Source organism: Bombina bombina, chromosome 3 (assembly GCF_027579735.1).
Source record: "Bombina bombina isolate aBomBom1 chromosome 3, aBomBom1.pri, whole genome shotgun sequence".
Lineage (NCBI taxonomy): Eukaryota > Metazoa > Chordata > Amphibia > Anura > Bombinatoridae > Bombina > Bombina bombina.
Window position 1 is genome coordinate 245633591 of NC_069501.1, and position 13538 is coordinate 245647128.

At 42.0% G+C, this 13538-nt stretch overlaps 1 protein-coding gene across 1 annotated transcript in view; it reads right to left on the reverse strand.

The window, feature by feature from the left end:
• Positions 1-1843: 1843 nt before the first annotated feature.
• The window catches only part of LOC128653123 (apoptosis-inducing factor 3), a 243687-nt gene continuing 231992 nt past the window's right edge, over positions 1844-13538 (reverse strand). Inside the window, exon 19 of the mRNA XM_053706228.1 lies at positions 1844-2187. Coding sequence (XP_053562203.1) covers positions 2133-2187 — 55 coding nt within the window. The 3' untranslated portion in view covers positions 1844-2132. The remainder of the gene's footprint in view (positions 2188-13538) is intronic.

Below are 13538 nucleotides of genomic sequence, written 5' to 3' on the forward strand. Positions count from 1 at the left end.
CAGGATTAAGCCTGTGTTTAAAACTGTTGCTCCACCATGGAGTTTAAACCTTGTTCTTAATGTTTTACAGGGCGTTCCGTTTGAACCCCTTCATTCCATTGATATAAAGTTGTTATCTTGGAAAGTTCTATTTTTAATGGCTATTTCCTCGGCTCGAAGAGTCTCTGAATTATCAGCCTTACATTGTGATTCTCCTTATTTGATTTTTCATTCGGATAAGGTAGTTCTGCGTACTAAACCTGGGTTCTTACCTAAGGTAGTTACTAACAGGAATATCAATCAAGAGATTGTTGTTCCTTCCTTGTGCCCAAATCCTTCTTCGAAGAAGGAACGTCTACTGCACAACCTGGATGTAGTCCGTGCTCTAAAATTTTACTTACAGGCAACTAAGGAATTTCGACAAACGTCTTCTCTGTCGTTTACTCTGGGCAGAGGAGAGGTCAAAGAGCTTCTGCTACCTCTCTTTCTTTTTGGCTTCGTAGCATAATTCGTTTAGCTTATGAGACTGCTGGACAGCAGCCTCCTGAAAGAATTACAGCTCATTCTACTAGAGCTGTGGCTTCCACTTGGGCCTTCAAGAATGAGGCCTCTGTTGAGCAGATTTGCAAGGCTGCAACTTGGTCTTCGCTTCATACTTTTTCCAAATTTTACAAATTTGACACTTTTGCTTCATCGGAGGCTATTTTTGGGAGAAAGGTTCTTCAGGCAGTGGTTCCTTCTGTATAAAGAGCCTGCCTATCCCTCCCGTCATCCGTGTACTTTTGCTTTGGTATTGGTATCCCAGAAGTAATGATGACCCGTGGACTGATCACACTTAACAGAAGAAAACATAATTTATGCTTACCTGATAAATTCCTTTCTTCTGTAGTGTGATCAGTCCACGGCCCGCCCTGTTTTTAAGGCAGGTAAATATTTTTTAATTTATACTCCAGTCACCACTTCACCCTTGGCTTTTCCTTTCTCGTTGGTCCTTGGTCGAATGACTGGGAGTGACGTAGAGGGGAGGAGCTATATGCAGCTCTGCTGGGTGAATCCTCTTGCACTTCCTGTTGGGGAGGAGTAATATCCCAGAAGTAATGATGACCCGTGGACTGATCACACTACAGAAGAAAGGAATTTATCAGGTAAGCATAAATTATGTTTTTTCCAGCTCAAATCAACTTGGAAAAAGGGTTTTGTACCTGTACTATTTAAAGGGCTATGAAATAATTTTTTTTATTTTTTTAAACGACTTTCTAATTTGCTTCATTTTCTTTATCCTTTGTATAAAAGCATATCTAGATAGGCTCAGTGGCTGCACATAGATGCCTCACCCATATACATTGCTATTTCTTCAGTAAAGAATGAAGCAAATTAAATAGTAGTAAATTACAATGTATAAAATTGTATTCTGAATCAGACTTTTTGGGGTTTATCTGTTAAGTAGGTCACAACCTGTTTGGAGCGCTACCTGTCAGCACACACTGCTGTGATCTAGTGTTCTTGGCAATTTCTAATGTTAAAATTAGTGCAAAACTTCTGCAATCTAGTGTTTCAGATGTGTGGATGTGTCTGTTTACCTGCTTTTAACAAAGTTAATGTGATAAGTATTATGGATTTTTTTTCTATTTAGGAATTGGTGTCCTTTTTATAAATAAACATTTTATCGCTAATTGACACTCCGGCTCTGTTTGTTTTAACCCCTTTGCAACGGTTAATGTCCCACTCAGGAGATAACCGTTCCCTTGTAATGCCCTGGTTTACAAAATGCACAGATCATTAAAACTAAGTCTGCAGTAATGAAGTTGTTGCATTTTTGATGAAGAAAAACTGGGACAGCCCCTGTATAAAACAGGCCCACACATTATCACACTTTACAAGTTTATTACAATTAAGAGATGTTTACTTTGTTTTTCTGCTACAGAACTCGCCATTAAAAGGAGTTGACTAATAGTATAGAAAAGTGTATTCAATAAGGTTTAGCTACAAAAATCCCATTATACTTTAAACACTTTAGGAGTCGATTAAGTATATGTTTCTGTCACATTGGCCAAACATAGGATTTGCCTACTTCTACCATGATCTTCAGCGAGGAGTTTCTATATAAGGACAATGGTGTATTTAATGGCAGCAATTCTGGATAAGATGGTTTTCTATGTTCTTGATGATTTGGCTAAGCTGGTTATAAAGGCCACAAAATCTTCTGACCTGTGAAGAAAGTTGCTGGTTATTTGTGGTTACAAATCCATTAACAGAAATATATAATCAATGATACAAAGAAATGGTCTCCAACTTCTCCTCCTTTATAATCCCACAATTTGTGCTGCAGTGTTTTCCAAACACAGTGCTCAGGACCCTTACTCGGGCCACATTCATTATATTGTAACTAGCGCACAGGATAAATAATCACTTCACCCATCAGCTAAGATATAAGAAATATGTGGCCTGCGGACTGGAGTTGGGGAAACTGCTATACTGGGACTATTTACATTACACGTAATATCACAAACAAGAGCTAGTAGGGTTTATGCCTAAATTGCTACTTCTGGTCATTTTACAACAAACTGTGGCACTCAAACTAATTAAGGGAAAATTTATTTGAGAATATTCATTTCTTTAAAAACACTGTAAAATTAAGGAAAACGGTTATAGGATCAAATACTTCTTTAAAAAATTTTTATTTATATTTTTTGTTTTTTTTAAAAGTCAATCTCTCCTGGTTACTTTCCTTCCCTACGTAACTTGTTATAGGATATTATAGAACAGTAGATGTAGCTTATCTTTTAGTAAATTTGATGCATCACATGCAATGCCTTGAACTAGGCACTGAAATTGTTTATGTAGAATTAAAGGGACACAGTACCATTTACTGTGTTCTCAATGATCCATTTTACTTTCTGGAGTGGCAAAAGAAACCTATATGATTTATTTGTATTCTTTCTAATGACATGGTGAGTCCACGGATCATCTCTAATTACTATTGGGAATATCACTCCTGGCCAGCAGGAGGAGGCAATGAGCAGCAAAGCTGTTAAAGGGCCACTGTAAATAAATATTTTCTATGCCTGTTACTAACTAACTACCCCAAATACGCTGTTTATCAATAGCATTTCATTAACATATCTCTACCGTATATCAGAAATCTTGTCTGCAAATTTAATTGTTTTCCAAACCCACTCCGTGGGTATCCTTTGCTCTGTACCAATCCGCTTACAATACCTAGGTTTCAAAATGGCGCTTTAAACACAGTTATTGGTTTAAGTATTTTGAACACGCAGTGCTGAAAATAGTGGGCAGGATAACGTGACATCATCGGCGAATAAAAGATGTATAACTTTTAGAACGTTATGAAACTTCGTTTTGGAGAAAATATAGGTCAGTAGGTTTTAATTAATGTTTATTAACTTTAATATGTTAGTTATTTAGCTTAAAAATTATAACAGAAAGTAATCATTTAAGTATCACCTCCTTTCCCTTAAAACCCAGTCATTCTCTTTGCCTGCATTGCAAGGAGGTGGTAAAGTTTAGGTGTCTGAAAGAGAAATTTTCTTCAAGAGTTTTTATTTTAAAGCAGAGCAGGTTTTCCCTGATCTTTTCTGGGGTTTAGCCAAAGTCCATGTCAGTCTCTTCAGTAGAGCAGTGGTGTGTTTAAGCGAATGGGATCTTGTGGGGTATAATCCCCACTGCGCCTCCCTAACAGTTATTGCTGCCCTATCTTAAAAGCCTGAGTAAGATTATTCAGTCTTTCTTCTTTCCACAGGACCATGTGAGGGAGGAAACCCTCTCAAACCAGGTGAGCTGTCCTGCTGCCGGGCAAATCTACATTGAGGTAAGTGCCAAATTTAATCCTCTGAAAGAAGACAGGAAATATTGGCACTTTTAACAGTTAGTTCTGTTTGGGACATTAATACATTTGATCCTATTATGTGTTAATGGGATAATGTGTGGCAGTTTTGTGCAGCAGGCACTGGGGATGAGAGGAACTTTTATTAATAAGGCTCAGTAGTGTTTGGTGTCCGGTGTGTTCTGGACAGGGTGGATGACATCGGTTGTTACTTAGTTCTCCCGGCAGCTTTACTTTTGACAAAAAGTTAATGGCGGCCGGGAAGTTTAGTTAGGTACACCCACGATGGGCAGGCTTTCTCTGAGGCGGCAAAGGTGTTTTTTGTGCGCTTTTCAGGGCCACGTCCTGTGTGTGCAGGATAACAGAATAACCGTTGCAGCTCTGCTCTTCAAAGGACGGAGACAGCAATTGCTTGATAGCCGGTTTGAGCAGCTGTGGTTTGAGTCCGGATCGCTAACTACTATTGATCCAGGCAACCAGCAGGACAGGTAGGCACCTCCAGCAGAGATTGCCGAGGTATAGAGCTGCCTGAGATGTTTTTTACCTTTTCTATATAGCAGTTGCTCTGCTGCTAAAAAATAAATAGTTGGCTTAAAATTTTTAAAGGAACAGTAACGTTGTTTTTGCCAATATATTTAAAAGTGGAATAAAAGTATTTTATTGCTTGTGGGTTTACTTATTGGGTAAAGATGGACCAAGAGGCCCTGCAAAATGTTACTTGTAGTTTTTGTGTTTTGATGCTAATGTGGAACCACCAATCCCTTTTTGTTCCTCATGTATTGAGAGAACATTGCATTACAGGGATAGACTTTGATCCTGAGCCATCATTATCTAAGGCACATGTTGTTCAGGGGTCTCCTGTTCAAGATATGCTGCAGCTTTCTCCTCAAGGGTCCCAAACCTTATCGTCTACACATGTAGTGCCCTGCATTTCCTCTCGCACTCTGGTTGGAGTTACCTTGCAAGACATTGCTACCCACATTGCCTCTCTTTATCTGCAGAGGATTTCTTACATTGTGTCCGGGATCTATCCGGCCTGGGGTTGATTGTTCCTGTTCTAATGCAGCAACACGGCCTAGGATTCTACTACAATCTTTGTGGTTCCCAAAATAGAGGGAACCTTCAGACCAAATTTATACCTCAAGAGTCTAAAGTTTCTCAGAGAACCATCCTTCAAAATGGAAACGATTTGTTCCATTCTTACCTTCCCCCTGCGTACCTGCACATTCACAGGGACCATCACAAGTTTCTAAGGTTCGCGTTTTTAGACAAACACTTCCAGCTTGTGACTCTTCCATTTGGCCTTGCCACAGCTCCCAGGATTTTCTCAAAGGTTCTGGGAGCGCTGTTGGCAGTGCTTCGGTTGTGGGTATTGCAGTGGTGCCTTATCTGAACGACATTCTGGTTCAGGCGCCATCTTTTCAACATCTCCGTGTGGGAGTTTGCTTGTTATCTTTTCTGCGGTCTCACGGATGGAAGGTTAATTTGGGAAAGAGTTCCTTAATTCCAGCTACAAGGGTGGTGTTATTGGGAACCATAATAGATTCTCAATCTATGAAAATTTTTCTGACAGAGGTCAGAAAGACAAAGATTCTCAACTCTTGTCTTGCCCTTCAGTCCCCCCTTTGACCGTCAGTGGCCCAATGTATGGAGGTAATTGGTCTGATGGTGTCTGCCATGGACAACATTGTTTGTTTGCTTGCTTCCATCTCAGACCTCTGTTCTGCATGCTCAGTCAATGGAACAGGGATTATGCAGATCTGTCTCCGCAATTAGAACTAGATCAGGTGACAAATTCTCTTCCATGGTGGTTGTCTCAGGAACATCTTTCTCAAGGAACCTGCTTGCGCAAGCCTTCCTGGGTGATTGTGACCATGGATGCCAGACTACTGTGATGGGGAACTGTCTGGGGCTCGCTGAAAGCAAAGGGTCTGAGTCAAGCCTTCCCATAAACATCCTAGAGCAGAGGGCAATCTTCAATGCTCTTCTAGCTTGGCCTCAGTTAGCTTCAGCCCGGTTTATCAGGTTCCAGTCGAACAACATAACTTCAGTGGCTTACATAAACCATCAGGGAGGAACTCAGAGTTTCTTGTCCATGGCAGAGGTAATGAAAATTATTCAGTGGGCGGAGACTCACAACTGCTGTCTGGCTGTGATCCACATTCCAGGTGTGGACAATTGGGAAGCGGATTTTCTGAGCAGACAGACTTTTCACCTGGGGGAGTGTGAACTTCATCCAGAGGTATTTTCCTGCCTGATCCTCAAATTGGGACATCTGGATCTCATGGCATCTCATCAGAATGCCAAGCTCCCGAGGTACGGGTCGAGGTCAAGGGATCCTCAGGCTGTACTGATAGATGCTCTGGCGGTTCCTTGGAATTTCAGTCTAGCATACCTGTTTCCTCTGTTCGCTCTCCTTCCTCGGGTCATTGCTCGAATCAAACAGGGGAGGGCGTTGGTGATCCTCATTGCACCGGCCTGCTACCAGAAAGATTTACTATAAAATATGGTGTAAATATCTGTATTGGTGTGAATACAGAGGCTACTCTTGGAGTAGAGTTCGGATTCCTAGAATTTTGTGTCTTCTCCAGGAGGGCCTGGAGAAGGGGTGAGCTGCTAGTACCTTGAAGGGTCAAATTTCTGCCTTATCTATAGTGTTACATAAAGGTCTGACGGACGTGGCAGATGTGCAATCCTTCTGTCAGGCTTTGGTCAGAATCAGGCCTGCGTTCAAACCTGTTACTCCTCCCCGGAGTCTTAACCTTGTTCTTAAGGTTCTTCAGCAGGCTCCGTATGAGCCTATGCATTCCTTAGATTTTAAGATGTTATCTTGGAAGGTTTTGTTTCTTGTTGCAATTTCTTCTGCTCAAAGTTTCTGAACTCTCAGCATTATAGTGGGAATCTCCTTCCCTTGGCTTTTCATTTGGATAAGGTAGTTCTGCGTACTAAGTTAGGTTTCCTTCCTAAAGTGGTTTCAGATAGCAATATTAACCAGGAAAACGTTGTTCCTTATTTGTGTCCTAACCGTTCTTCTCATAAAGAGTGTTTACTGCACAACCTAGATGTGGTACGTGCTTTGAAGTACTAGTAGCAGGCGACTAAGGATTTTTGCCAGTCCTCTTCCTTGTCGCAAGGGTCAGAATGCTATGGCTCTGTCTCTGTGGCTGAGGAGTATAATCCGTTTGGCCTATGAAACTGCTGGACAGCAGCCCCCTGGAACAGATTTTCAAGGCTGCAACTCGGTCCTCTCTACACACTTTTTCAAAATTCTATAAATTTGATACTTTTGCCTCGACTGAGGCTTCTTTTGGGAGAGAGGTTCTTCAAGCAGTGGTGTCTTCTGTTTAGGTTCCCTGTCTTGTCCCTCCCTTATGTGCAAATACAATCACAAAAAATATAAAATCCAAAAAGTGATTGCAGTGAAAATTATATAAGTGTAAGAACAGTGCATGATGAATCCTCTGTTTTAAAGAAACAGGTCAAAATTGAAATATACATGAATTAATTTTATCATGAAATAGAATCATTTTTGCAATATACGTCCATTAGCAAAAATGCTTCTAGTAAACCATTTTTCTGCAGCATACGCAGATATCCTTTAAGGTCCCATGCACCAGTATTCAAACAGCATACTTTCTCAGTTAGTGGTGGTATGGCACAAATTGCGTCTTTACAAAGCTATTGAATACTGGGGCACTGGCCCTCACAGCATATGTGCGTATGCCACAGAAAAACAGTAGTAACTTTTACTAAAAGCATTATTGCTAATGGAAGTATGGTGCAAAAATGATTCTTTCAAGTTTTCATCTATGCACATTTCAATTTTAACCTTTCTATCCCTTTTAAATAAAAAAAAAAATGAAATATAGTGTAGTATAGTACACCAATAAGTACTCATTATATAGAGCAGTGCTTATTAAACTGGGGATTGTGGAGGTCCCCACTAGATTAGACAATGTGTACTGTGCATAGGGAGACTGCCCACTATTGTAACTGGGACCCGTTTTGCTTACACAACCTTTTTCGTAAGGGAAAATAAATGCAGATACAATTCTTTGTCGCAATGTCATGGGACACATGGGCGGCTGTGTGTGTGCGTGCATTTAAAGGGACAGTATATTATAAATAGTTTTATTTTTTTTTTAACCAGCTGCATAGTATAAAATGTATGAGATTTGTTTTTTTAAGGTTTATTTGTGTATATGAATTAGCTTTTTTTTGTGTTTTGAAGCCACAACCTAATAAAATGGGTTGAGCTTTGTAAGTATAATCGGATCTGATTACTTTATCACATTGTGTACATATACCTGCTTCTTTATCTTATATCTGTCCATAAACCAATCACCAATACTTGGAGAGAACAATGGAAAAACAGAATTTATGCTTACCTGATAAATTACTTTCTCCAACGGTGTGTCCGGTCCACGGCGTCATCCATAACTTGTGGGAATATTCTCTTCCCCAACAGGAAATGGCAAAGAGCACAGCAAAAGCTGTCCATATAGTCCCTCCCAGGCTCCGCCCCCCCAGTCATTCGACCGACTGTTAGGAGAAAAAAAAGGAGAAACTATAGGGTGCCATGGTGACTGTAGTGTATAGAGAGAGACATTTTTCAAACTTGATTAAAAAACCAGGGCGGGCCGTGGACTGGACACACCGTTGGAGAAAGTAATTTATCAGGTAAGCATAAATTCTGTTTTCTCCAACATTGGTGTGTCCGGTCCACGGCGTCATCCATAACTTGTGGGAACCAATACCAAAGCTTTAGGACACGGATGAAGGGAGGGAGCAAATCAGGTTACCTAAACAGAAGGCACCACGGCTTGCAAAACCTTTCTCCCAAAAATAGCCTCCGAAGAAGCAAAAGTATCAAATTTGTAAAATTTGGCAAAAGTGTGCATAGAAGACCAAGTTACTGCCTTAAATATCTGATCAACAGAAGCCTCGTTCTTGAAGGCCCATGTGGAAGCCACAGCCCTAGTAGAGTGAGCTGTGATTCGTTCAGGAGGCTGCCGTCCGGCAGTCTCATAAGCCAATCGGATGATGCTTTTCAGCCAGAAAGAAAGAGAGGTAGCAGTAGCTTTTTGTCCTCTCCTCTTACCAGAATAAACGACAAACAAAGAAGAAGTTTGTCTGAAATCCTTTGTTGCTTCTAAATAGAACTTTAAAGCACGGACTACATCTAAATTGTGTAAAACGTTCCTTCTTTGAAACTGGATTCGGACACAAAGAAGGAACAACTATTTCCTGGTTAATGTTCTTGTTGGAAACAACCTTTGGAAGAAAACCAGGCTTGGTACGCAAAACAACCTTATCTGAATGGAACACCACATAGGGTGGGTCACACTGTAAAGCAGATCATTCAGAAACTCTTCTAGCAGAAGAAATAGCAACCAAAAACAAAACTTTCCAAGATAGTAACTTGATATCTATGGAATGTAAGGGTTCAAACGGAACCCCTAGAAGAACTGAAAGAACTAAATTTAGACTCCAGGGAGGAGTCAAAGGTCTGTAAACAGGCTTGATTCTAACCAAAGCCTGTACAAAAGCTTGTACATCTGGCACAGCTGCCAGTCGTTTGTGTAACAAGACAGATAAAGCAGAAATCTGTCCTTTTAGAGAACTCGCTGACAATCCCTTATCCAAACCTTCTTGGAGAAAGGAAAGGATCCTAGGAATTTTAATCTCACTCCAGGAGAATCCCTTGGATTCACACCAACAGATATATCTTTTCCATATTTTATGGTAAATCTTTCTAGTCACAGGTTTTCTGGCTTGGACCAGAGTATCTATCACTGAATCTGAAAACCCACGCTTGGATAAAATCAAGCGTTCAATTTCCAAGCAGTCAGCTGCAGAGAAACTAGATTTGGATGTTCGAATGGACCTTGTATTAGAAGATCCTGTCTCAAAGGTAGCTTCCATGGTGGAGCCGATGACATATTCACCAGGTCTGCATACCACGTCCTGCGCGGCCACGCAGGAGCTATCAGAATCACAGAGGCCTTCTCCTGTTTGATCCTGGCTACAAGCCTGGGAAGGAGAGGGAACGGTGGAAACGCATAAGCTAGGTTGAACGACCAAGGCGCCACTAATGCATCCACTAGAGTCGCCTTGGGATCCCTGGATCTGGACCCGTAGCAAGGAACCTTGAAGTTCTGATGAGACGCCATCAGATCCATGTCTGGAATGCCCCATAATTGAGTCAACTGGGCAAACACCTCCGGATGAAGTTCCCACTCCCCCGGATGGAAAGTCTGACGACTCAGATAATCCGCCTCCCAGTTGTCTACTCCTGGGATGTGAATTGCAGATAGGTGGCAGGAGTGATCCTCCGCCCATTTGATGATTTTGGACACCTCTCTCATCGCCAAGGAACTCCTTGTTCCCCCCTGATGGTTGATGTAAGCTACAGTCGTCATGTTGTCTGACTGGAATCTTATGAATCCGGCCTTCGCTAGTTGAGGCCAAGCTCGGAGAGCATTGAATATCGCTCTCAGTTCCAGGATGTTTATCGGGAGAAGAGACTCTTCCCGAGACCATAGACCCTGAGCTTTCAGGGAATCCCAGACCGCGCCCCAGCCTAATAGACTGGCGTCGGTCGTGACAATGACCCACTCTGGTCTGCGGAAACTCATTCCCTGGGACAGGTGATCCTGTGTCAACCACCAACGGAGTGAGTCTCTGGTCATTTGGTCTACTTGAATCATTGGAGACAAGTCTGTATAGTCCCCATTCCACTGCTTGAGCATGCACAGTTGTAATGGTCTTAGATGAATTCGAGCAAAAGGAACTATGTCCATTGCTGCAACCATCAAACCTACTACTTCCATGCACTGAGCTATGGAAGGCTGCAGAATAGAGTGAAGAACTTGACAAGCGTTTAGAAGCTTTGACTTTCTGACTTCTGTCAGGAAGATCTTCATTTCTAAAGAATCTATTATTGTTCCCAAAAAGGGAACTCTTGTCGACGGAGACAGGGAACTCCTTTTTTACGTTCACCTTCCACCCGTGAGATCTGAGAAAGGCTAGAACAATGTCTGTATGAGCCTTTGCTTTGGAAAGAGACGACGCTTGGATTAGAATGTCGTCCAGATAAGGTGCCACTGCAATACCCCTTGGTCTTAGGACCGCTAGAAGGGATCCGAGCACCTTTGTGAAAATCCTTGGAGCAGTGGCTAGCCCGAATGGGAGAGCCACGAACTGGTAATGTTTGTCCAGAAAGGCGAACCTTAGGAACTGATGATGATCTTTGTGGATAGGAATATGTAGATACGCATCCTTTAAATCCACGGTAGTCATAAATTGACCCTCCTGGATTGTAGGTAAAATTGTTTGAATGGTTTCCATTTTGAACGATGTTTAGAATTTTTAAATCCAGAATTGGTCTGAAAGTTCCCTCTTTTTTGGGAACTACAAACAGATTTGAGTAAAACCCCTGACCTTGTTCCACAGTTGGAACTGGGTGTATCACTCCCATCTTTAACAGGTCTTCTACACAATGTAAGAATGCCTGTCTTATTTGGTTTGAAGATAAGTGAGACATGTGGAACCTTCCCCTTGGGGGTAGTTCCTTGAATTCTAGAAGATAACCCTGAGAGACTATTTCTAGTGCCCAGGGATCCTGAACATCTCTTGCCTGAGCAAAGAGAGAGAGAGTCTGCCCCCTACTAGATCCGGTCCCGGATCAGGGGCTACCCCTTCATGCTGTTTTGGTAGCAGCAGCAGCAGCAGGCTTCTTGGCCTGTTTACCCTTGTTCCAGCCTTGCATTGGTTTCCAAGCAGGTTTAGTCTGGGAAGCGTTACCCTCTTGTCTAGAGGCTGCAGAGTTGGAAGCCGGTCCGTTCCTGAAATTGCGAAAGGAACGAAAATTGGACTTATTCTTAGCCTTGAAAGGTCTATCTTGTGGGAGGGCATGGCCCTTTCCCCCAGTGATGTCTGAAATAATCTCTTTCAATTCTGGCCCAAAAAGGGTCTTACCTTTTGAAAGGGATATTAAGCAATTTTGTCTTGGAAGATACATCCGCCGACCAAGACTTTAGCCAGAGCGCTCTGCGCGCCACAATTGCAAACCCTGAATTAGCTAACTTAAGTGCGTGAATTCTGTCCATGACTTCCTCATACGGAGTCTCCCTACTGAGCGACTTTTCCAGTTCCTCGAACCAGAACCACGCCGCTGTAGTGACAGGAATAATGCACAAAATAGGTTGAAGGAGGTAACCTTGCTGTACAAAAATCTTTTTAAGCAAACACTCCAATTTTTTATCCATAGGATGTTTGAAAGCATAATTGTCCTCAATAGGAATGGTCGTGCGCTTGGCTAGTGTAGAAACCACCCCCTCGACCTTAGGGACTGTTTGCCATAAGTCCTTCCTGGGGTCGACCATAGGGAAAAATTTCTTAAATATAGGAGGAGGGACAAAAGGTATGCCTGGCTTCTCCCATTCCTTATTTACTATGTCCGCCACCCGTTTAGGTATCGGAAAAGCATCAGGGTGCACCGGGACCTCTAGGAACTTGTTCATCTTGCACAATTTTTCTGGGATGACCAGATTGTCACAATCATCCAGAGTAGTTAGCACCTCCTTAAGTAATGCGCGGAGATGCTCTAATTTAAATTTAAATGTCACATCAGGTTCTGCCTGCTGAGAAATTCTTCCTGTATCAGAAATTTCCCCATCTGACAAACCCTCCCTCACTGCCACTTCAGATTGGTGTGAGGGTATGACAGAAAAATTATCATCAGCGCCCTCCTGCTCTACAGTGTTTAAAACAGAGCAATCGCGCTTTCTCTGAAATGCTGGCATTTTGGATAAAATATTAGCTATGGAGTTATCCATTACTGCCGTCAATTGTTGCATAGTAACAAGCATTGGGGCGCTAGAAGTACTAGGGGTCGCCTGTGCGGGCATAACTGGTATAGACACAGAAGGAGATGATGTAGAACTATGTCTACTTCCTTCATCTGAGGAATCATCCTGGGCAACCTTACTATTTGTGACAGTACTGTCCTTACTTTGTTTGGACGCTATGGCACAATTATCACATATATTTGAAGGGGGAACCACATTGGCTTCCATACATACAGAACATGATCTATCTGAAGGTACAGACATGTTAAACAGGCTTAAACTGGTTAATAAAGCACAAAAACAGTTTTAAAACAAAACCGTTACTGTCTCTTTAAATTTTAAACAGGGCACACTTTATTACTGAATATGTGAAAAACTATGAAGGAATTATCCAATCTTTACCAAATTTTCAACACAGTGTCTTAATGCATTCAAAGTATTGCACCCCAATTTTCAAGCTGTTAACCCTTAAAATGTGGAAACCGGAGCCGTTTGCAATTTTAACCCCCCCCTACAGTCCCAGCCACAGCCTTTGTTGCGACTTCACCAGTCCCAGGGGGTATACGATACCAATTGAAGCCTTCTAGGAACATTTTCAGTGGATACCAGACCCTCACACATGCAGCTGCATGTACTGTACTCAAAAGTAACTGCGCAATAATGGCGCGAAACTGAGGCTCTGCCTACTACAGTGAAAGGCCCTTCCTGACTGGGAAGGTGTCTTAACAAGTGCCTGGCGCTAAAAACGTTCCCCAATATTAAAAAAAGTGTGAAATTCACTTCAAACTGCATATAATACCTAAATAAAGCAATCGATTTAGCCCCTAAAAGTGTCCACCAGTTTATAGCCCATAATAAGCCCT